Below are 24,104 nucleotides of genomic sequence, written 5' to 3'. Positions count from 1 at the left end.
CTTAGAAGATGCACAAGAGGAAGGGCCCCCCGGGTCGTGGCGCCGCCGCAGCCCGCCAGGTGAGTCTGAGCTCCACGGCCCTGCCTGGAGATCCTCCTGATCGCAGTCACACGTTCAGGAGAGGGCCCCACCCCCAGGAGAGACTGATTCCCGCCCCTCAGGTGAGCCTGCTCCAGCCCCTGCAGTGAAGCCCAGCACCTTTCGTCTCCAGAGTGCGGCCTGCAGGTCCCAGCCCCCGAGCTGTGCCACCCCATCCCCCGCCCCTGAGCTGGTGCCACCTGTTGCGGCATCATCTCCATTTGGGAAGGGGCAGGCCTTGGACCTGGGGTAATAAGGACAGTACCTGTTCTCTCCTGGGTTCCCCTGGGCCATTTGCACCCCACCCTCTCGCATCAGCCAGGTCAGGCCTCAACTCCTTTTATTCCCATTATATAGATGGGAACACTGAGGCCCAGAGAGGTATCTGAGACTTGCTCAAGGTCATAGGGATCAAGAGCCTGGCCAGTCACTCACTTAATGCCGTCAAGGGAGAACCCACTCATAGCTGACCCTGCAGCGGGTTTTCAGAGGCTGTAAATCCAGCGGGAGGAGATTACACATCTTTTTTTCCTGCTCCAGAACAGGACTGGCAGGTTAGGTTGGCCCTGGTCTTCTCTGCTCATCTTCTTGTCCCAGGCACCTCACAGTTTGATTTTCTAAGCTTTGAACGAGCCCAGATGGCCTAGTGGGTAAGGAGTTGTGTTGCCAACCCACAGGCAAATGGTTCAAATCTACTAGCTGTACCGTGGGAGAAAGATGAGCAACTTCTTCCAGTTCAGTTTGTTGTTGTTGATAGGTGTCAACTACGACTCAGAGACCCTGTGTACAGCAGATCTGAACCTTGCCCTACTCCACACCATCTTCAGCATCTCTGATAAGATATGTCAACCCATCTTGTTGAGAATCTTCCTCTTTCTCTCTGACCTTTTCCCAGCATGGGATCTTTTTCCAAGGATTGGTCTTTCCTGACAACATGCCTAAAGTATATGAGACAAAGTTTCATCGTCCTTGCCTCTAAGAGGTGCAAGATTGCTCTTCTTCCAAGACAGATGTTTGTTCTTTTGACAGCCCATGGAATATTCAGTATTCTTCTCCAGCACAACTGAAAGGCATTGATTCTTCTTCTGTCATCCTTATTCACTGTTCCATTTTCAAATACATAGGAGGTGATGGAAAATTACTTGCATCAGGTGCACCTTAGTCTTTAAACTGACATCATTGCTCTTTAGACGTTTGGAGAGCTCCTTGACAGCAGGTTTTTCCCAGTGCAACACTTCTGAATTCTTGACTGCTGTCAATTTTAAATTCTTAACATTCTAGGATGTCAATATTCTATGTTGATTGTTGATCCAAATAAAATTAAATTGTTGACAACCTCAGTCTTTTCTTCATCCATCATGCTGTTGCCTACTGGTCCAGTGGTGAAAATTTTTGTTTTCTTGATATTGAGGTATAATATACTGAAAGCTGTCCTCTGAAAACCTGTTAGAGGGTCCGCTATGATTTGGTTCCAAGTTGATGGAAATGAGTGAATGAGTGAGTTGATGAAAGGGCTCAGGGCATGGTTAATACCCAGAGGCTAGAGGCAAATAATCCTACATTTCTCTCCTAGCCTCACTTTTTCATCCCCTGCATAGTAAATCATATAATCGTCTGATTCAAAATGTCCCGTGACAAGCCATCTCATTTTGCCTATACCTTGTATGTCAATATTTATGCATTCCATTTCTTTCGTAACAATGTCCAGTTTTCCTACATTCATGTTTCTCACATTCCATGTTCCAATCACTAGTGTCTGCTTACAGCTGTTCCTTCTTCTCTGTATTTCCATTTCTAAGGTCTCAGTCTCAATTGCCATGTCTGCTAGTCCAAGTGATAGTCTAAGTGTGCTCTACTGTACATAGGGTTTTCAAAGAATGGGAATCCCAGAACATTTGATTGTGCTAATGTGAAACTTATACTTGGACCAAGAGGCAGTCGTCAGAACAGAGCAAGGAGACACTGCATGGTTCAAAATAAAAAAGGGGGTTCGTTGGGGATGTATTCTGTCTCCATACCTTTTCAATCTGTATGCAGAAGAGATCATCTGAGATGCTGGGCTGTACGAGGAGGAATGTGGCATCAGGATTGATGGAAGACTCATCAACAACCTGCGTTATGCAGATGACACAACCCTGCTTGCTGAAACTGAGGAGGACCTGAAGTGCTTGCTGCAGAAGATCAAGTACTGCAGTCTTCAATATGGATTGAAGCTCAACATCAAGAAAACAAAGATTCTCATCACTGGGCCAATTGGCAGCATCAGTATAGAGAGTGAGGAGATTGAGATAGTTAACAGTTTTAGTTTGCTTGACTCCACAATCAACACAGGAGATCAAGAGACGAATTGCATTGGGAAAGTCAGCCGTGAGGGACCTCTCAAGAGTACTGAAGAGCAATGACGTCAGACTGGAGACTAAGGTGCGCCTGATCCGGGCTATAGCCTTCGCAGTTATGTGCTATACATCGGAGAGTTGGACAGTGAATAGGGTTGATAGAAAGAAAATTGATGCCTTTGAGCTGTGCTGCTTGAGAAGAGTGTTGAATATACTGCTAGGAGAACAAACACGTTTGTCCTGGAGAGGGTGAAGCCGGAAGGCTCTTTGGAGTCAAGGATTCTGAAGCTTCAATCTGACATACTTTGGGCATGTTGCAAGGAGGGACTGGTCCTTGGAGAGGGACATCATGTTTGGCAGAGTGGAGGGGCGGCAAAGGAGAGGAAGACCTTCGATGAAATGAATCGATTCTGTCTGTGCCTAGAGCGGTGGGAATAAGTGTATTTGAGATGGCTAGGATGGCACCGGATAGAAGAGCGTTTAGAACTCTTGTACATAGGATCGCTATGAGTCGCAAGCGATTGGATGGCACATAACAACAACAGCAACTCCTAGCCTCTGCACTCTGCATGTGACTTTACAGCTGTGTGCCTCAGTTTTCTCTTATGTGAAATGGAGTTTTTATGAGGTGTTCCATTGCAGGCTTATCGAAATAATTTGTGATCAGTGGTAAATGTCACTCTCAGGGAACACTGTTGTCCTTCTTTCTGCTGTTGTTCCCTGCTTGTTGTAGCAGCTCACTTAAGACAAATGCTGCGGCTCTTGCTCTGCCCACATGATCAGTAGACTTTCTTTTGGCTCATTTTTGGAAGTCATGCTCTTCCTCCGAGCCGGAAAGTTCTGCTGAAACCTGTTTAGCTTCATGGTAATATAAAAATGCAAAAATTCACTGCTGTGGAGTCAGTCCCAACTTACAGTGACCTTCCATTGTGTCTCTCATGTAAAATCATAATGGGAAAAAGAGACTGCCCATCGTTCTCCGGGGTTAGTCACTGGGGGTGGATTCGATCCACTGGCGACACATACCTTTTGGGTTAGCTACACTACTCAGATTATCCGGGAGGCTGGGCTCTATGAGGAGAATTGTGGTATCAGGATTGGTGGAAGATCTGTTAACAATCTTCTTGCTGAAATTGAGGAGGACCTGAAGCGCTTGCTGCAGAGGGTCAAGGATTGCAGACTTCAGTATAGATTGAGGCTAAATGTCAAGAAGACAAAAATTCTCACCATTGGACCAATCGGGATGGATCAGGATGGATGGCGAAGAGATTGAGATTGTTCACAGCTTCAGTTTGCTCAGCTCCATGGTCAACACTCTTGGCACCAGCAGCCAGGAAATAAAAAAACGTACTGTGATGGGAAAGTCTGCTGCTAGGGACCTCTCTAAAGTACTCAAGAGGAATGGTGTCTCTCTGGAGACTAAGGTGCGCCTGATACAGGCCATGGTCTTTGCAATCACTTGTTATGCATCAGAGAGTTGGACAATGACTAGGGAGGACAGAAGGAGAATTAATGCCTTTGAGCTGTGCTGGAGAAGAGTATTGAATGTTCCATGGACTGCCAAGAAAAGAAACAGATTCATCCTGGAGAGGGTTAAACCAAGCTACTCCTTGGAGGCAAGGATTCTGGAGCTTTGTCTGACATACTTTGGGCATGTTGTAAGGAGGGACAGGTCCTTGGAGAGGGACATCATGCTTGGGAGGGTGGAGGGACAGCGCAAGAGGGGAAGACCCTCTATGAGATGGATTGATTCAGTGACTGGGGTAATCGGGATGGGTGTGTCAGAGGCAGTGCGATTGGCACAGGATAGAGCAGGGTTTAGGGCTGTTGTACATAGGGTCGCTATGAGTCGCAAACGACTCAACAGCACATAACAACAACAACAACACACTACACGCTACAGCCTATGTCACCAGAGCACCAATGGAAGACAGTAACATACAAGCCTCCACTAATATAATTGTATTGGCTTTACATGAGGCACATCGGCTGAGACTCGAACCTGGTCTCCTACCTGGAATTCTGCCACTGAACCACCACGGCCTCATTGTTACCTTCAAAGGCAGCTATATTTACTAGCTCTCTAGTCTTTCCAGTTGCTGTTGTCATTTGGATCCCTCACCGACAGATCTAAACACTAAAGGACAACTGATGTCAGGCATTGTTCAAAGATACACTTTCATATGCAAACAACCCAATAGCTATTATAAAATCTAAAGGACAGTTTTATGTATGTCAACCTCTTATGCATGTCATCCTCAGGTTATTTTAGAGCCTTGGTTAAAGTGGTCGGCTGCTAACCAAAAAGTCAGCAGTTCAAATCCATCAGCCATTGCACAGGACAAACATGAAGCAGTGTCTGCTTTTGTAAAGATTTACAGTCTTGGGAACCCTATGAAGTCACTTCTTGTTGATTGCCTTCGAGTTGAGCACAGCTCTTAGTGACCCTATGAAGCACCTCTGCAACTGTCGCCATTTATCAAAGTTCGTAGTTTCCAGAGGCACGTTGTTTAGGAAGTGGATGCCACTCCTACTAGTCAGAATCAACGCAACAGCAAAGGGTTTGGTTTGGGGTTTGTAGGTCATTAACCAGGATGTGCAAGACAGACTTGTTACACAAAGTGAGTCCTTGCTTTAACTTCTACATTGTTGTTAGGCCATCTGATTGTTCTTGATGGCACAGACCTCCTGGTCTGCTCCCCTCTGCTGAGGGTGTTGGAAGAAAAGCCCCTTGGTGTACAGAATGGCTTTGCTGTGGCCAGAGTGTGCAACTGCTGCTCCCACGGTACGTGCTGCCAGCATACCCCAGGAATGGGCTCAGGCAAGGAGCTGGGCTCTCCATCTGCCCTTTGCCCCGATTCGATTTGCATCAGAGGGCCTGGCCCGTAGCGGGACACCTGCTCTCTCCTGGGCCCATCCCAGCCTCCTGGCACTCCCTGAAAACGGCTTTCCCCAGGAGGCCTGGTTTCCCTTCCTGTCCAGGGGACTGTGGACCCATGATGGCTGCCTCTGGCCAGGTGAGCTCCATTCCAAGGTCTGACAGGCCTCTCTCTATTTCCACAGCTGGGCTTACTGGTTGACCTTTCCCCAGATGGTCTGATGATCCCTGAAGATGGAGTTAACGATGAAGAACTAGAGGCTGAGTTCTTGGCCTTAGTAGGGGGCCAGGCCCCAGCCCTGGAGAAGCTCAAAGGCAAAGGTGAGGTGTTCGCTTAGTCTCCCACCCTCAGACATTTTCTGAGCTCTCATGTCTCAGAACTGGGTGCTGATGAGATGGGAAGGAAGGCAGAGAAGGCCCTTGCTTCCCTGGAGCCCACATTGTGGGTAGGAGGTGAGGTAGTTCACTTGGGACTAAAATGAGGGTTTGAATCTCAGCTCCACCACTTCCTGGTCTTGTGACTTAGTGAGTCACAACACTTTTGGAGGCCTTGATTTCCTTGACTGTAAAATGGGAATAATAAGTGCACTGACATCAAAGGGGTCCACCTCCTAGTGTTTTGTAACGTACTTTCTACAAGGTCTGGGAGCTGTAAGCTAATGTTATCTGTCATCAGCTGGAACCTCTGAGCTGCGGTCTGATGCTCAGGCTGAGGTGGGAGAACCCCGAAGGAGAGCTGTGAGTCAGGGAGGCGCTCAGGATGGGAGGGCAGGTGAAGAGTCAGGACCTCTTCCAGGAATGGTTTAGAGCAGGTTCAGAGGCTTGGGTGTGGGGTGGGGTCACAGCTGGGGTTGGGGAACATTGTGGGTCTAAGAAGCTGGAGCCCAGAGGACATATGGAGCCTTTAAACATGTCAGCTCTGCCCTAAAGTGTTTAATTCCACTGTTAAACATAACCTTGGACTTAAAGCTTTATGTACTTTAGGTTCCTTGACCTCTTCATGAGGGAAGGACTGTGGTTAACCCATTTAACAGATGGGGAGGCAGAGGCCCAGATAAGAGGTAATTTACCCAAGGTCCTACAGCTAGAAAACCACAGAACCAGGGTTCAAGTCAGGTAGCCTGACCTCAGCACTGAGGCTTTGTAAAGAAGGAGGAGAGGGTGCCAAGGTCAGTGGGGTTGGAGTAACCCAGGGAGGCCTGAGGAGAGTGGGGTACCTTGGAAGGGCAGGAAAGGGGTCATGTCTAGACTTTCTGCTGCCCTGTCCTGTGGGGTGGCTGGTAGCAGGATGCGAGGCTGAGGGCTCTGGAAGGATCTGACCCAGCTGAGGCCTTCTTTGTTGCCAGGGCCCCTGCCCATGGAGGCCATTGAGAAAATGGCCAGCCTGTGCATGAGGGACCTGGACGAGGATGAGGAGGAGGAGGGGACTGACGAGGATGATGTGGAGGCTGATGACGACCTGTTGGTGAGTGTCTGGGTGGGGTGGGGTGAGACTTCCCCTTCATGTGTGCTGTCCAGCAACCCCTCATGACCCCATCATGCTGTGTCCCTCCAGGCGGAACTGAACGAAGTCCTTGGAGAGGAGCAGAAGGCTGTGGACTCTCAGCCTCCTTTGGCCCAGGTGTGTCCACTACCCTGCCCCTAGAGCCAGAGCTGTGGGCAACCAGGGGCTCCTTGCCCCTCCAGCCGTGTGACCGCTGAGCCTCAGTTCCCTCTACCAGGAAACAGGGACCATGATTGCAAGCCCTTCAGGTTTGGGGGGATATCCCACAATACAAATGATTTGGCACATGGGACTCTGGTGAGGTGGCCCTCTTGGGGTCACACCAGGCCATGCCCATATCTTCTTGTAGCCAAAGCCCTCAGCTCCTAGCCCAGGAGTGGAGGCCACCTTGCAGGAGAGGCTGGCCCTCTACCAGACCGCCATTGAAAGTGCTCGTCAAGCTGGAGATAGTGCCAAGGTGCGCCGCTATGACCGGGGCCTTAAGGTGAGTTGGCAGAAGACCACGTGCAGGGATCCCCCACTCCTAGACTTGCACCCCGCTCTATTATCCAACATCCACAATCATGCCTCCTCCAGACGCTTGAAAACCTGCTGGCCTCTGTCCGGAAGGGCAACACCATCGATGAAGGGGACATCCCTCCGCCTGTGGCTGTGGGCAGAAGCCAGGCAGCCACGCCCAGCCATACTCCTTCACCCACTCAGCCGGCCCCTACAAGTCCACCAACCCCAGAGCCCAGGGTGACCCTTCAGGCTCCTCCTCCCACTGCTCCAGCCTTGTCCCTGGGCTCCGCTAAGCCCCAGCTGCCCCCAGGTAGGCCATGGGCAAGGTCAGGATGGCAGTGGGGTTGGGCTGGGAATTCAGCTGGCCAGCCCTTCAGTGGGGCCATGAGCTGGCTATTAAATGTTTGAAACATTCCTTAGGTCCTCGTGCCCCTGAAGTTCCCGATGCTTCTCCAAGGGGTATATACTATGTAGAGTTTTGGATTTTTTAGTAATATTTTCTTGTTTTTGGTGGGAGTTTACCCGGCACATTAGATTATTATTTGTCTAACTCTGCACAAGTTAATCCGTGACACTAGTGTGATTTTTTATAATGTGTCATCTTTTCCTTTCATTGCATTCTGGTTGTTCCATTTCCAGTGTTCTAACCTCTCTGCTCATCTTTGCTTTAGAGTAATTGTCGAGCCTTTGATCTCATAGAGGAGTTTTTTAATGGAGCACTCAACTCACAGGTTCATAGCCTTTATTATTTTTGTGTACCAATCTGTTACTTCACTAAAAGGTGACTTTGGGATAGTTTAAAATTCAAGATTTAAAGAGTATAGGGATACTCTAGTCTCAACTGGTCCACTAATTCTGAATTTTTAGAATTTGAGCTTAGTTCCACATTCCTCTCTGCACTTTCAGGTTCCGTCTGCGGTGGTCCTGATCTGAATGATTGGTAGGGTAGCTGGGCACCATCTATCTCTTCTGATCTCAGGGCAGCTGAGCTTATGGCTTTTGGAGGCTAACAACCCTGTAGACTTGTTTCTTCTCTGAAACTTTGCTGCTTTCTTTTTCTTTTGCCCCGAAGAGTAGAGACCAATAGTATAATTTAATGGCTATGAAAACTTTTAAGACCACAGACACTTTTTGCCTTACTAGGATACAGAACACACAGAATTTTAAGGGAGCAATTCGTGGGCCTCCGCTTCTCTCCTCAGTCTCACCTGCTGGAGAAGACACCTCTCATGAGGGTTTTCCTTCCTGGCTTTCCCTTTTCTGGTCATCTTTCTCCCTATATGAAAGCCTACACCCTCCCTGCTAGAACCTGAGAATGGGCTCTGCCCAGCTACAAAAACGTACCTGATACTAACCTGGCAGAAGAGATCATGCAGGTGGTTTTCTCAGGGTGAGACTTACTCTTTTTTTTAAAAAATTTTTTTTTTATTATTATTTTTGTGTGAGTGTACCGTCCAATCAGATCTGACTGGTACAGGAGGAGATTGTCCCTCCTTTCCCGGCAGAACATCTGGTGGATTTGAACCGTGCGCCTCTGGGATTGTAGTTGCAACTCCTTACCACTAGGCCACCAGAGCTCCCCTGAGACTTACTCTTTGTGCTCTGGATATGCTGATGCTTCTGATTTCACCAAATGTGGAAAACCTGACTGCGTCATTGTGGTGGTGGTGGTGATAGGGGACTACATTTATGCTCTCCCTTGAAAAAAAGGCCAATAATCGCTACTGTACCTGACAGGAAACACAGAGAGAGAGAGACACCTCAAACTTTATCCTGGGTCTGAGGCAGGGAACACAAAATCCTTCTGCAACTTCTTTTCTAAGCTGTTGTTTTTGGCAGAGGTCAGGGAGGATTGTTGGTACAGTCACCTGAAATCCACAGCTACAATCAGCGAGATTGTTCTACCTTGGGGTTTTGAGTTGAGAGCTTGACAAAAGTTCAGAGTCCCATGATGACATGCATGTGTATTCCCACCTGCTCGTTGGTGTGAACTGGCCTTCTCAGGTTTTACATATCAGACAGATAAAGTGGGAGAGGACCTGAGTGAATTGGTGAGCAAAGGGCACAGCTCTGAGCTGGTCAGCAGGGGTTACCTTTCTAGTAAAATCAGGGTGCTTAAAAAATAGAAAAAAGTCTGATAAGTTTTGCTCATTTACATGCTAATAACAATTTTGAAGCTAATTTAGCCTAAAAAATTGTTTTTCTTTAATAGTAAGAAGTTTGTAGTCACAGAAATACATCCAATTGAATGTCAAGGTGTTTTCCTCCAGCCTCCAGACAACTTTTTCAGGAAAATCCATTTAAGTCTGAGTTTAAAGCCATAGGTGTAGTTGTCGCTCAGAAAAGTGCAGTGCGGATGCTGTTTTCTAGGTAGTTCAAAATTTTGTGGACTCAGGAAGGGGGTTGTATTTGCAGCACTTTTTTTTTTAATTGTTAAAATGTACCTGTTACTTTTAACTGCAGAGATGTTCCTGTCAAAACCCCAGTGAGCCTCCTGTTTATAGGTGTAATCAGCACACTCCAAGAAACACAGAACCCTGTGTTCCCTACCTCTGCAGACGCGCAGATGCGATGCAGGAACGTGTTCTGGTTTCATATGTGCATGGTGGTGGTTGATGGGTGTTGTTGAGTGGACACCAGCTCATCGAGACCCCGGGTACAACACATTAAAACCTGACTCGATCCTGCACCAACCATCCTCACACTCTTCCGTGGGCCCATGCCCACTGTTGCATAGTAGGACGGTGAAAAAAGACCTTCAAGTGTGTAAATATGTTAGGAAAAGATTGAGTAGGGGATGTGGGTGTAAAGAAGAGCTCAAGAAGACAAGACAGGTGACATTCTTGACTGCTAACAATGAACTTGTGGATATATTTGAAAATGAGTGTTGGTGAATTTCAATCCCCATGGTAGTTTGAAGAGAGTGATGTTGAGTGATGTTGTTAGGGCCTCCCAAGTTGAGTACGACCCATAATGACCCCGTGAATTACGGATCTGAACCCTGCCCTGTCCTGAGCCATCCTCACAATGGCTGCAGTCACTTTCAGTCCATCTTCCTCTCCTTCGCTATTCCTCCACCTTTCCAAATCATTTCCTGTCTTCTCAAGGAATAACCTCTCCTAGCAACATACCCCGAAGTATGTGAGATGAAGCTTTGCCATTCGTGCCTTCAATGTGTCCTCTGCACCTTCCCTGAGACTTACCTATTGTTTGGGTAGTCCACGAGATAGTCAGTGCTGTCCTCCAAAACCGTAGTTGAAAGGCATCAATTCTTCTGTCATCCTTATTCATTATCCAGCCCTCAGATGCATAGCAAGTGACAGAAAAGACTGAGGACTAAATTAGGTGCATCTGAGTCCTCAAACTGATATCATTGCTCTTCAGTAATTTGAGAGGTGCTCTAACTACAGACATTCCCTGGATATTTTATCTCCTGACTGATGGTACCAAGGATGTTGATTGTGGATCCAAGTAAGATGAAGTTGTTGAGAGTTTCAGTCTTTACTCCGTCTGTCATGATTTTGCCTATTGGTCTATTGGTAAGGATTTTTAAAAAAATTTTTATTATTAATTTTAATGAAAATTTACAGAGACTTTGGATTTCCATTCATTCATTGTTGTACTTTTCTCCCTGCCCGCCCCTCCCCCCCCATACACTCTTCTTTTTGACAAGTAAAGGAAAAATTCATTGTTTTGCAATCCCTCCCTCTATCTAGGTCCACTCCATTATGCAGCCTTTGCTCTGGACTCCTGTCATGACAATAATACCTAATCACATATCCCTTTTAAACAGTTTTCTCCCTCATCTGTTTCGATGTAGTATACATCATTTATCCCATCTTTCTCAGTCTCCCCCCCAATCCCGAGGTCAGTCCTGTTTTACAACAGTGGCACCACGCAGTATTTGTCCTTTTGTGACTGAGATACTTCACTCAGCATAATGTCCTCCACGGTCACCCATTTTGAATAATACTGCATGAGTTCCTTGTTTTTCAATGCAGCATAGTATTCCATTGTGTGACTATACCACAGCTTCTTTATCCATTTGTTTGTTGATGGGCACTTCGGTAGTTTCCAACTCCTTGCTATTGTGAACAAAGCCGCGATAAACATGGGTGTGCTTATGGTAAGGATTTTTGTTTTCTTGACTTTGAGATGTAATCCATATTGACTGTTGCAGCGTTTAACCTTCCTCCTCAATTTCAGCAAGGCTGTGTCATCAGGTAATGAAGGTGATTGATGTGTCTTCCTTCGATCCTTGTGTCACATTCTTCTTCATAGGGTTCAGCTTCTCAAATAATTTGCTCAGCAAACAGATTAAATAGGTATGGAGAAAGGATACAACCGTGATGCACACCTTTCCAAATTTTAAATCCTGTAGTGTCTTGGAGAGGGTGCAGCCGGAGTGCTCTTTGGAGGGAAAGATGATGAGGCTGTGCCTCACCTCCTTCACGCATGTTGCTAGGAGGGGCTGTTCCTTGGAGAGGGACAGATGCTTGGAAGGATGGAGGGTCAGTGAAGGAGAGGAAGACCCTTGACCAGGTGGATTGACACGGTGACCACAACAATGGGCCCTTGTGTGTTTGGAAGTGTGAAGATGTCACAGGATAGGACAGGGTTCAGATCTGTTGTTCATAGGGTCACTATGAGTTATACTTGACTCGATGGCACCTAACAACAACAACCACAGTGTTCCTTCGCTCTGTTTGCACACTGGCCTCTTGGTCTAAGTATAGGCTTCACATGAGCACAATTAAATGTTCTGGGGTTCTCATTCTTCTCAATGTTAACCATAACTTGTTATGATCCACACAACTAAAGGCCTTTGCATAATCAATAAAGCACAAGTAGACATTCGTCTGGTATTTGCTTTCTGCTAGGATCCACCTGATAGCACCAAATGTTGATATTTACGATATGCTAGGAAGGACACAAATCCTTACCACTGGACTGATAGACAACGTTATGAGAGATGGAGAAAAGATTGAAGTTGTCAACAATTTTGTCTTACTTGGATCCACAGTCAACACTTTTGATATCAACAATCAAGAAATCAAAAGATATATTGCACTGAGAAAGTTTGCTGACAAAGACCTTTCCAAAGTACTAAGGAAAGTCAGGTTAAAAAGTCACTTTAAAGAGTAAGGTGTGCCTGATCCAAGACATGGTCTCTTCAGTCACTTGCTTTGCATCTGAGAGCTGGACAGTGAGTAAGGATGACAGAAGAAGAATCAATACCTTTGAATTGTGGTGTTGAAGAAGAGTGTGAATATCCCATAGACTACCAAGAGAACAAAGAGATATGTCTTAGGGAAAAGGTAGCTACAGTGTTCCTTGGAGGCAGGGATGGCGAAGCTTCATATTTTATTTTATTTTATCCTTTTTTTTGTGTGTGTGTACCATCAAATCAGATCTGACTGGTACAGGAGGAGGTTGTTCCTCCTTTTCCAGAAGAGCATCTGGTGGATTTGAACCGCGCACCTCTGGGATTGCAGTGCAGCTTCTTGCCACTAGGCCACCAGAGCTCGCCAGGCAAAGCTTCATCTTATGTACTTTGGACATGGTATTAGGAGGGGCCAGTTCTTAGAAAAGGACATCATACTTGGAAAGGTGGAGGGTCAGTGAAAGAAGGGAAGACCCTGGACAAGGTGACTGACAAGGTGACTAAAAATGGGCCGTCTGTCTCGAGAGAGGTGATGAGGCTGGCACAGTATAGGGCAGGGTTCAGGGCTGTTCGTAGGGTTGCTGGGAGTCATATTCTACTTGACAGCACCTCTCAACAGGAGTGACAACCTTCGCGAGTTTGATATTTAGAAGGGAAAATTTTAGATGTCAACACAAGCATGCAGAAAGAAGGCATAAAGTTTTCCAGAATTCTCTTGAGGCTCTAGAATCTGTGACTTGCAGATGTTGAATCCCAGCTTTGTCATTTTCAGGCTATGTGACCTTGGGGAAATAGTGTTCCCTCTTTGAGCCTCAGCTCTGTCATCTGTAAAATGGGCCGGTGATCAGTCTTACTGGTAGAATGAAGTAGACATGATTTGGCTCTGTCCCCTTCCAGGTCCCTGCAGCCCTGGTCTCCTGGCCCAGTTGCAGAGCCGGCAGCGTGAGTACAAGCTGGCTGCTCTCCAGGCCAAGCAGCAGGGAGACACCGCCACTGCCGCCCGACACTTCCGAGTGGCCAAGGTGTGTCCAGGCTGACGGACGGTTGAGGGAGAGAGCAGGACGGGCCCAGCGTTACATGGATATAGAGAACGTGAGATCTGGAGTTAGACTCAAGTTTGAGTCCTGGCTTTGTCACTTTTCCAGCTGCAATTTGCTGTACCTCATAGAGGCTCAGTTTACCTACTCTATGAAATGGCCATGAGTCTTAGAGGATTTAGCAGGATGGCGCAGGGGAGAGATAATAACTAGGAATCCTCTGCATTGTGGCAGGGGTGGGGGCTCCCCAACTGCAGTCTTCTCCCTTACCTTCTGTGTCCCTCTCCAGAGCTTTGATGCTGTCTTGGAGGCCCTGAGCCGGGGGGAGCCCGTGGACCTGTCCCGCCTGCCCCCTCCACCTGGTGAGGACCCCTCCCAGCCCTCCTCCCAGGTCTGCTCAAGGCCATCATGAAGTTCTTCCTGATGCTGCGGCCCCCATTGGTCAGGCCTGGGGAATCCCTTGGGTCAGACTAGCCTGGAAGGGGCTGCATTCAAGCCCCTGATTGACCCTCTGTGCCCCCAGACCAGCTGCCCGCAGATGCGTCATCAGCACCTTCACCGCTTCCAGCTCCAACCACAGCACCCTCCACACCAGGTAGACTCCTTGGACCTCCAGGGAGGGCAGGCTGGAACAACAGTGTTTCTCTTTCCCTGAGCCCTTAACTCTGCCTCCTGGTCCTGCCCAGATGTGCCCCCACCCCCACGGACCCTCCTAGAGGCACTGGAGCAGCGGATGGAGCGGTACCACGTGGCCGCAGCCCAGGCCAAAGCTAAGGGGGACCAACGGAAGGCTCGCATGCATGAGCGCATCGTCAAGGTGCGTGGAGGCGGGGCTACAGGGCGAGGAGGCGGTCCCTAGACACGATCTGGGCAGCCTGACCCCTTTCTCCCTACAGCAATACCAAGATGCTATCCGAGCCCACAAGGCTGGTGGAGCCGTGGATGTGGCAGAGCTGCCCGTGCCCCCAGGTAGGCCCTGCCAAGCTCCTCCCTCTCAGCCTTAGAAGCTTTACAGGTTCCTGCTGTGAGCGTTTGGGGAACTGATTGCTACATAGGGATTTTGCAATCTGATTAAACTATTGGCAGCACGAATAAGTCAGGGAAGGAATATTTACACAATGGAAATTGGCAAGCACTAACTAAAAATTAGGGCACTCTGGTGTCTTGGTGGTAAGAAGCTGCACTGGAATCCCAAAGGCACACAGTTCAAATCCACCAGCTGCTCCTCAAGAGAAAGATGGACAGTCTGCTTCTCTGCAGCTTCTTACTGTCTCTGGGGGATCAGTTATAAGTTAGGTCCAACTCAACAGTACACAATGACTATAAAAAAATAAAATCGAAGTAACTGGAAAGCCAGTCCCCCAGTCCCCTGTGTGTGCCTCCCTTTCCTCTTGCCCAGGTCTCTCCTCCTCAGCTGTGAGAGTTCAGCTTAGCTGACCCTTCTCAGTTAAGGTCAGGTACTGCTCTGAATTCTCAAAACTACTTATGCACCCCCCATGAGAGCAGTTAATCTCTGAGCCATGCCTCCAGGCCATGCTCCCCAGCACCTGGCACAAGGGAAGCTTTAGGAAATACCCATTAAAGTCTGATCCAGGCCTGGCATCAGGAGAGGGATGCCAAGAGCCATGAGTGCGGATGGGAATAGTGTCAGGTTCCTTGAGGGGGGTGAATAGAGACCTGCGTCTTGCTGTCTCAACGTGAGTGCTCTCCTCTTGACCAAGTCTTGCCCGGCCGCCTAGGCTTTCCGCCCATCCAGGGTCTGGAAGCCACCGAGCCCACCCAGCAGAGCCTGGTAGGTGTTCTGGAGACCGCCATGAAGTTAGCCAGTCAGGATGAAGGCCCCGAAGATGAAGAGGATGAAGAACCTAAGAAGGTGCGAGGGGCACAGGCTTCAAGTTAGAATGGGGAGGGGTAACCAGAGTAAATCCATAGAGTCCAGACCTTGAACCCAGAGTGTCAGGTTACAACCAGCTCTTTGTGGCTTAAGCCTCTGAGCCTGAGTCTCCTCATCTGTTAAGTTGGATGATAATAGTCCCTTCTAGTTGTGGTTGTTGGTGGCATTGGGTCCTGGCCAATGGTAGGTACTGGGAAAATTCTGATTTCCTCTCTGTCTATCTGCAGTCCACCAGCCCTGCAGCTCCCACGGCCCAGTCAAAGGCTCCATCCTCAAGGGCACCTGCGTCAGGATCCACCCCAGCAGCCAAAGTAGCCCCCAAAGGCACATCCACCAGAGGTAGATGTGGTCTCCCTGCTCTGGCTGCCCTGTTACCCAGCCCTGCAGCAGCACTATTTGCAGCGGCCCCTTTACCTGCAGCTCAGCAGCAGCTGGCCTTCCTGGAGAACCGCAAGAAGCAGCTCCTACAGGCTGCGTTACGAGCCAAGCAGAAGAACGATGTGGAGGGTGCCAAGATGCACCTGCGCCAGGCAAAGGGGCTGGAACCCATGCTGGAGGCCTCACGCAATGGGCTACCTGTGGACATCGCGAAGGTGAGGTACCTGGGCTCATTGAACTGACTAAAGCACCCACTGAACACCCATGTCACCTGGGATGTACGAGTCAGCGTTTATACTAAGCTGCTGTAACAAATAGGCTGCTAAAGAAAACGAGCGAAACCCAATAGAAAATTGGTGCTTCTTTTATGTAACACTCAGAGCAGTCTGGACTTGACACGGTGAGACCCAGGCTCCTTCCATCTTGTTGCTCTGCTTCTTCCTAGGCAAGATATTGTATTGTTGATGAGGTTGGAGCGGATTGCTGTCCTCTCTGCAGCTAGCCTCTGGGAAGGTGTGTCAGAGAAAAGGGAGGGCAAACAGATTCTTTTTTTTTATACACCATTTTATTGTGATTTTAACAAATATTTACAGAAAAGTCATATCTTCATTCATTCATTGTTACACGATTCCCTCGCTCCCTCTTCTCCCCCTCTCCAAGTCCACTTTGCAGTGCACCTCTTATTCTGGACTGTTGTCATACATATATTGCCCAATCATATATTCCTTTTTAATATTTCTTTCCCTCATTTGTTCCAGTAAAGTGTTCATTTTCGATCCCCTTTTTTCCCTGTCCTCTTCTCCTCCCAACCCCCCATGTCAGCTCTGCTATAAAAGGGGGTGTTATGCAGTTTTTGTCCTAAACAGATTCTTTTTTTAGGAAGTAACATGGCATTATGAGATCTGGTGGCCTAGTGGAAAGAAACTGCACTGTAAATCCCAAAGGCTCACAGTTTGAGGCCACCAGCTGCTCCACGGGAGAAGAGTGAGCAGTCTCCTCCTGTGCAGTTAACGCTCTGAAAACCCACTGGAGGGTCAGCTATGGCTTGGTTCTAACTCTACGGTACACAACAACAACATAGAATTTCTGTCACCTCTGCTTTCCTCCCATCGGTCAGAACTGAGTCACATGGGACATCCACCTGCAAAGGAGGCTCGGACATTTAGTCTGTTTTTGGATTACTGAGTTTCCACCCAAAGTCCAGTACAAAGGAAGGGGTGAGATCAGATTTGGGGGAAGATAACAGATTCTGCTGCATTAGGTGGTTGTTACAATTCCACAGTGGATTCTAATCTCATGCCTTTGTGTTGGCAGTGAAACTCCTTACCAGTAGGCCACAAAAGCTTCATACCAGACTCCCACCAGAGCATTGAGCAGTTGTTGTGTGCTGTCGAGTTGGAATTGACCAATAACTGACCCTCCAGTGGGTTTTCGGATGCAGTAAATCACACAAGAGGTGATTACACATCCTTCTCCCACAGAGCAGCTGGTGGATTCGAACCACACACTTTTTCATCAGCAACACAACTCTGTACCGTTACACCAGCAAGGCTCTCTGAGCATTGGGTAGGACATTCATTCCCACTAAGTGTCACTTTCCTCCTTGGGAAAGTGGCACTGGGAGTTCAGTGAGCTGGTGCAAAGCAAGAGCACCCGTGACAGAATGTATTTAAGGAGCACTGATTGAGTGTGGGGCCTGTGCTGGCACCGATGATGCAGCCGGGAACAGAGCAGATAAGTACTTCAATTCTTGTGGAGCATGAAACACAATTAAGTACAGCTCCTCACGGTGACCCACAAGGCTCTCTGTAATCTGTGCCGTCACCTCCCTGCCCTCCCCTCCTCCTCTCACCCCCTCAGTTCCTCCCTGCCAGATGTCTGGCCTCCTTACTGTCTTCAAAACACCAGACACGCCCCAACTTCATAACCTTTGCTCCTGTTCTTCCCTCTGCCTGAAATGCCATTCCTCTCACTCTTTGACTTCCTTCCCTCCCTCTTTGTATCTCTCTTCAGATGTTACCAACTCATTTGTGAGAGCCTTCTCGTGATACTCTCTTTAAAAAGTCCCTCCCTTTACCCAGGAACCCTCAGCTCCATCCCCTATTTCTGTGTAGCATATATTGTTCTCTAACGAAGTCCCCGGTGGTATAGTTTGCTTATAACTTCTAACCTGAATGTTTATGGTTCAGTAGATACTCAGTAGTACCACGGGATAAAGGCCTGGCAATCTGCATCTATATTAATCACAGCCAAGAAAACCTGTAGCATTCAATTCTGCCATAGACTGCCATCCACTGGAATTGACTCATAGCAACAGGTTTAGGTTTTAGGGGGTTCTTTACTATTTCATGTAACTTCTCTTGTGTATTGTCCTTTTTCCCCAAAAGAGAATGTGACCCTTTAAGATCATGGCTGCTTGCCTCTTCACACTGTCCCTAACCCCAGGACAAGACCTGGCACAAAGGAAGGGTGCCCTTTATGACTTCTTGGGTGACTGGAGAGTGTCTTAGCATGTGGGGATTGGGAAGGACCACGTGAAAGAGGCCCAGACTGCAAGGCCACAAAGGGCCCCCTGAACAAGGAGGAGTGACATCTCCAGAGAGCCCTGGGTCAGTCCCATGAGCCTTGTCTCCCCAGGTGCCACCTGCCCCGGTCAACAAAGACGACTTCACCCTGGTCCAGCGGCCTGGCCCAGGTATGTCTCAGGAGGCTGCCCGGCGCTATGGGGAGCTCACCAAGCTGATACGGCAGCAGCACGAGGTGAGTAGGGACCCCCAGCTTGAGTCAGCTCGACTCGCCAGGAGCACAATCCCCCAAGGCTCCCCTCGCTGTCTCCTGTTCCTCCCAGATGTGTCTAAACCACTCTAACCAGTTCACCCACCTGGGCAACATCGCTGAAACCAGCAAGTGAGTGCCTCCCAGCATGGTCCCCCCAGCCCTGCCGATGACTTCACCCCCGCCAGCCTCAGCGCCAAGGAGCCAGCTCCTCGCAGCAGCTCTGATCAGGGCCCTCTGGCTGGCAGGTTTGAGAAGCTGGCGGAGGACTGTAAACGGAGCATGGAGACTCTGAAGCAGGCCTTCGCCCGGGGTCTCCCCACTCCTGCTGCGCGCTTCGAGCAGAGGACCTTCAGCGTCATCAAGTAAGGCGGATGCACCCTGGCCTGGATGCCCTCTGGGAGCGGGGTTTGGGAGGACGGTGGGTCCACCGCGTTCAGAGACCCTGAGGTAGGTGTGAGGCAGAAGTGAAGGCAGGCCCGAGACCCTGACAGGGTCATGTTTGGAAGCAGGATCGATCCAGTGAGTGTGACAGTGTGTCACCATGAACACATGGGGTTTCCTGGGGAGCCCTGGGAAGCCATGGACTAATTGTGGCCGTGGATGGGGCTCTTTGTATCAGAGTTCTCCAGAGAATTGGGACCAGTAGGATAGACAGATAGTGAGATACTTTTAATTAACTGGCTCATGATATTGCGGGAGCTGGTAAATTCAGTATTCACAGACTACGAGCACAGACTGGAAACCGGCAATCCTGCTTCAAGAGTTGGGGGTGGGGGCAGCCTGGCACTGCCAGGTGTTTAAGCGATGGTCTTCAGACAGAGCTCTCTCCCTTGGGAAACCTCAGTTCGAGCCTTCACTGGAACTTGTGAGACACGTCCACTTCATCAAGGCTCCGGAAATCTCCTTTAATAGCGTCAGCTGCCAGTGTGGCTCTTGACAAGGCATTACCCGCCCTGGAGCCCAGCTGACATGGGGACAAAACCTCATGCTCTTGTTTCATCTTCCCCACGCTTGAGGAGCTGGAGCCTCGTCCCACTTTGTGCTGAGGCTAGACGTGGTTGGTTGTCCACCCCACCTGGGATGACCCACCCTCCCACTCTGGTTCCCCACGTCCACTGGGCCTGGCTCCTGTCACCTCATCTTCTGACTGTGCCTAAGACCCCTGGCTCCAACCACATACCAAGTGTGTTCCCACCCCAAGGCCTTTGCACCTGCTGTCTCTGCCCAGATCCTCTGCCCCACCTCTAGAGCATGTCCCACTGGCCCCTATTTTCATTCTCTGCGGAGGCGCCCACGGTATCTGTTGTTTTGCCATCTAGTTGGAACTGACTCATAGCTGACCCTCCACTGGGTTTTTGGAGGCTGTAAATCATAGGGGAGGAGATGGCCCATCTTTCTCCCTGAGAGCAGCGGGTGGATTCGAACCACCAGAGAGGCATGAACTCTAGGTTGGCAGCTCAACTCCCTGTGGACTGCACCATCAGAGCGTCTGTTACTTCCTTCTTTTCCTGTGGTTCCCGCCTCCTCGGCGGGATCAGGCTCTGGGAGTACCCAGCCGGGCCCTTCTCACCGACTTCCCTATCCCCCCGCTGTGAGGACCCTGCTGGCGGTGAAGATACAGCAGGAACTCATGGGAGACTGTTCACTGAGCAAAGAGCAGTTTCCTTGGCAGATCAGTGTGGATAGACTTCAAGAAAGGACGTAACACTTAGCCAGTGGTGGCCTCAAACTGGAGCCAAGGAGCCGAGACACCCCTCCGGGCCTTGTCCTCTGGGCCCCACCTTGAGGGGAAAGAAGGTGGGTGGGCAGTGGGGCTGAAATACCTTTGTACCCTTTCCTGCCCGTCCGGAAGGATCTTCCCTGACCTCAGCAGCAACGACATGGTCCTGTTCATCGTGAAGGGCATCAACTTGCCCACGCCCCCAGGTGAGGGTGCGGCTGGCCAAGGTCAGGGCTGTGGTGACCCCGACTCTGCCTGGCTCTGAACCTCATTTGTCCGCAGGGCTCTCTCCTGGGGACCTGGATGTTTTCGTTCGGTTCGACTTCCCCTATCCCAATGTGGTATGTGGGGATTGAGGAGGGGCGGGCTGGAGCTCCTGCAGGCTGGGGATGTGTAAGGCAGGGGTGCAGGGTCAGGCCCTGGGTGCCTGAGCTCCCCTGAGGGCTAGAACTCCTGCAGGCGGGGGATGTGTGAGGCAGGGGCCCACGGTCAGTCCCTGGACGCCTGAGCTCTCCTGCTTCTGATCTGATCACAGGAAGAAGCCCAGAAAGACAAGACCAGCGTGGTCAAGAACACAGATTCTCCAGGTAAGCTGCAGCAGGGCCAGTCTGCCTCGTGAACAGAACCTGGAGTCACAGCCTGACCTGTCCCCAACTTCCTCCGGCCTCTCCCTCCTTCCCTGGCCAGAGTTCAAAGAGCAGTTCAAACTGTGCATCAACCGCAGCCACCGTGGTTTTAGAAGGGCCATCCAGACCAAAGGCATCAAGTTCGAAGTGGTCCATAAGGGGTAAGCTGGAGCTTTGGGTGCTGGGTGAGCTGTCGGGAAGGAGAGCTGCCCTGGGCCAACCCCCGTCCTCTCTGCAGGGGCCTGTTTAAGAATGACCGGGTCCTGGGCACAGCCCAGCTGAAGCTGGACAGCCTGGAGACGGCATGCGAGGTCCGGGAGATCCTTGAGGTACGAGGTGGACGTTCTTCTGAAAGCCCAGTGTGGCTGTTTCATTGGGACCCAAGTCCCTCAAAGCCTCCCCTCCAGTGGCCCCAGACCACCCTCCTCCCCCAGCCCCGCCAAGACTAATTATCCCCTTAGCTTTCAAACCTTTGGTCCAGACCCCCAGTGACCCTCCCTCGGGTTTCCAATGCTCTAGTCCCTTACAGGAAAGGACTGCCTCCTTTCCCTCAAGGAACTGGTCAATCCTAATTACCAACCTGATCCTTGAGTTAGCAGCCTACGTGTTGTGGCATGGTGGTTAAAATGCTTGACCGCCAAGTAAAAGGTCAGCAGTTCAAATCCACCATCTGTTCCTTGTGAGAAAGACACAACAGTCACTTGCCATAAAGATTTACAGCCCTGAAACCCTCCAGGGCCATTCCTATGAGAGGATCATCTCTTCATGCCGGTCTCAGCCAAAATAGGTTCATATTAGGAAGTCTCCCTGGTTCTCCATGATTCTGGGCCTTTAGGTCCCACCACCAACCACTCCTGTCCCCCACTTAGGTTCTGGATGGCCGAAGGCCCACCGGGGGGCGGCTGGAGGTGATGGTCCGGATTCGGGAGCCACTGACAGCCCAGCAGTTGGAGACGATGACTGAGAGGTGGCTGGTCATCGATCCTGTGCCGGTAGCTATGCCCTCGGTGAGACCACTGCCCATCGAGCCCGCCTCATGGAGGGATGCTAGGCCCCGAGGGGCCAGAACTCAGGAAACTCTCCTCTGAAGCAGGTCACCATGCCCAAAGGAAAGGCCCCACCTGTGCCTGCCCCTTCGAGGGAACCAGGAAACAGGTAGGTGGCTGCACCAGAGAGAAGTCCCTCCTCCTCTCTTGCCTCACGGCATGCTTTCCGCCAGGCACACCTTGGACCACGTCCCTTCTCTCCTGATTGTTTCCACGTCCCTTTCTCCCAAAACCTCTCCTGACTTTTCTCTGTGAGGGTCCGGATTAACCTCCTCAGCCTGACCTTTAAGACCCTCTGTGATCTTACCAACAGTTTCTATCTATTTGGCATTGCCTCTCCCTGCTTTCCCCTGTGGTTCCCTAACACGCCTTGTATTTGTCAGCCTCTGGACGTCTTTCCTCTTTTCACTTATTCTTTGGGTCCCATCCTTCATTCAGTTCTTCCTCCAGGAATGCCCCCAGGCTGCTCATAGGGCTTCAGTGCTTCTGAGATGACTGACTTGTCACGTGCCCTGAGCTTCCATCATATCCCTGACTCTAACCTAGTGTGCGACCCTCTTTCCCACGAGGTTGTGGGATGAGCGAGGGCCAAGGCAGCCTGGCTGGCTCCTCACTGGATGCCCCACGGCCAGCATGTCTGTCAAGTGAACAGGGTTGACAAGAGAGACCCCTCTAGCCCTCACTCCACCCCGGTCCACAGGTCAGCCCGGCCCCTACACAGCCTCAGCGTGCTGGCCTTTGACCAAGAGCGTCTGGAGCGCAAGGTGGGTGCCAGTCCTGCTAGGCTCTGAAGGTAGGGGGTCTGCAGGCTCAGGCCCTCATCACCTCCTGTGTACCCCCAGATTCTGGCTCTTAGGCAGGCGCGGCGGCCGGTGCCCCCTGAGGTGGCCCAGCAATACCAGGACATCATGCAGCGCAGCCAGTGGCAGAGGGCCCAGCTGGAGCAGGGAGGCATGGCCATCCGTCGGGGTAGGGGCTCGGAGGGCACATGAGAGAGGACAGGGCGGGGACAATGCAGCAGGAGAGGGGCCTCAGGCCTCCTTGTCCTCTCTCTGTCCTCAGAGTACACAGCTCAGCTGGAGCGACAGCTTCAGTTCTACACAGAGGCTGCTCGGCGCCTGGGCAACGACGGCAGCAGGGTGAGGCGGGGCCGGCCGGGCCAGGTGGGAGTAGGGCAGGGCCACCAGGTCACCTGCTGACCACCTGTCCCCACAGGAAGCTGCAAAGGAGGCGCTGTACAGGCGGAACCTGGTGGAGAGTGAGGTGAGGCTCGGTGGCGGCGGGGGCTGGGGTGGCCGTGCCCACCTTCTCTGACCTTTGTGGTCTGTCCCCTCAGTTGCAGCGGCTCCGGAGGTGAGGGGCTGACGGGCCGCTGGGAGGAGCTGAGTGTGGCCCAGACTGAATCAGCGGACAATCAGCGGACAATCAGCGAGGGGGACGCGGACGCAGGGCCCTCCCCTGCGGTGCCAGCCCAGGTCTTCTGGGCATTCCTCACTGGCAAGGCACTGGGACAGTGCCCAGCCAGCTCAGCCCGGCTCAGGCACCCGGCACAGGCCTGCTGGGGTGGGCCCCGGAGAAACCCGTTTGCACAGCTCTGGATTGCCCAGGCCCTGGCCCGCGCTGGGGTGGGAAGTGGCAGGACCAACCCTGGGGGCCCCTGCAAGCACTTTACTCCTTGTCCCTCCCCTGCCTTAACCTCAAAACCTGCCCACACCCCAAAGAAGTCTCTGAGGTCACCTGAGCCCCCAGCTGAGCCCCCAGGACCAACCCTCGGAATAAACAGCTTGGGCCACACCTAGCCCAGCCCTCTGGTCTGTTGTTTCCTCCTCAAGCCCTGGTGGCCAGACTGCGACCGTCTCCAAAGCTTGGAGCTGGGGCCATCTGTTCCAAGTGCCTGCAGCTGGGATGTGCATGAAAGCTGGCTGTCATGGGGGGGGGGGGTGTCTGTGGCCTTTTTCTGCTTCTGCAGCAGCTGGCCTTGGGTATATCTGTGGCTCAGTGGCCTGTGGGGCTCTTAGGGAAGTGTAAACATTTTCAGTGACTTCTAACTGGAAGGTTATAGCTTCAGACCCAGACAACGGCACCAAGGAAGAAAGTCCTGGTGATCAAGTCCATAAATGACAAGCATGAAAACCTTGCAGAGCAGGTCTGTTCGGATGTACGT

The 24,104-nt window shown here is 50.7% G+C and overlaps 1 protein-coding gene across 1 annotated transcript; it reads left to right on the top strand.

Moving 5' to 3' along the window:
* Window positions 1-8: 8 nt before the first annotated feature.
* Window positions 9-23,297, top strand: CC2D1A (coiled-coil and C2 domain containing 1A). The gene is made up of 29 exons (XM_006900779.1): window positions 9-59; window positions 5,478-5,613; window positions 6,639-6,757; window positions 6,848-6,913; window positions 7,146-7,280; window positions 7,373-7,607; window positions 13,359-13,483; window positions 13,788-13,860; window positions 14,022-14,093; window positions 14,185-14,315; window positions 14,395-14,467; window positions 15,238-15,371; window positions 15,620-15,731; window positions 15,813-15,985; window positions 18,408-18,530; window positions 18,619-18,677; window positions 18,794-18,910; window positions 20,401-20,474; window positions 20,551-20,609; window positions 20,804-20,855; window positions 20,956-21,055; window positions 21,133-21,223; window positions 21,764-21,901; window positions 21,985-22,049; window positions 22,641-22,704; window positions 22,783-22,909; window positions 23,003-23,079; window positions 23,156-23,203; window positions 23,277-23,297. The coding sequence occupies exons 1-29, from the start codon at window positions 9-11 to the stop codon at window positions 23,295-23,297; spliced, it is 2,850 nt and encodes a 949-aa protein (XP_006900841.1).
* The last annotated feature ends 807 nt before the right edge of the window (window positions 23,298-24,104 follow it).

Source organism: Elephantulus edwardii, unplaced genomic scaffold, assembly GCF_000299155.1.
Source record: "Elephantulus edwardii isolate Elephantulus edwardi_28Jun2011 unplaced genomic scaffold, EleEdw1.0 scaffold00296, whole genome shotgun sequence".
NCBI classification, from domain to species: Eukaryota; Metazoa; Chordata; class Mammalia; order Macroscelidea; family Macroscelididae; genus Elephantulus; species Elephantulus edwardii.
The sequence above is the reverse complement of the archived record's forward strand: the minus strand, read 5'-3'. Positions and strand labels throughout refer to the sequence as shown.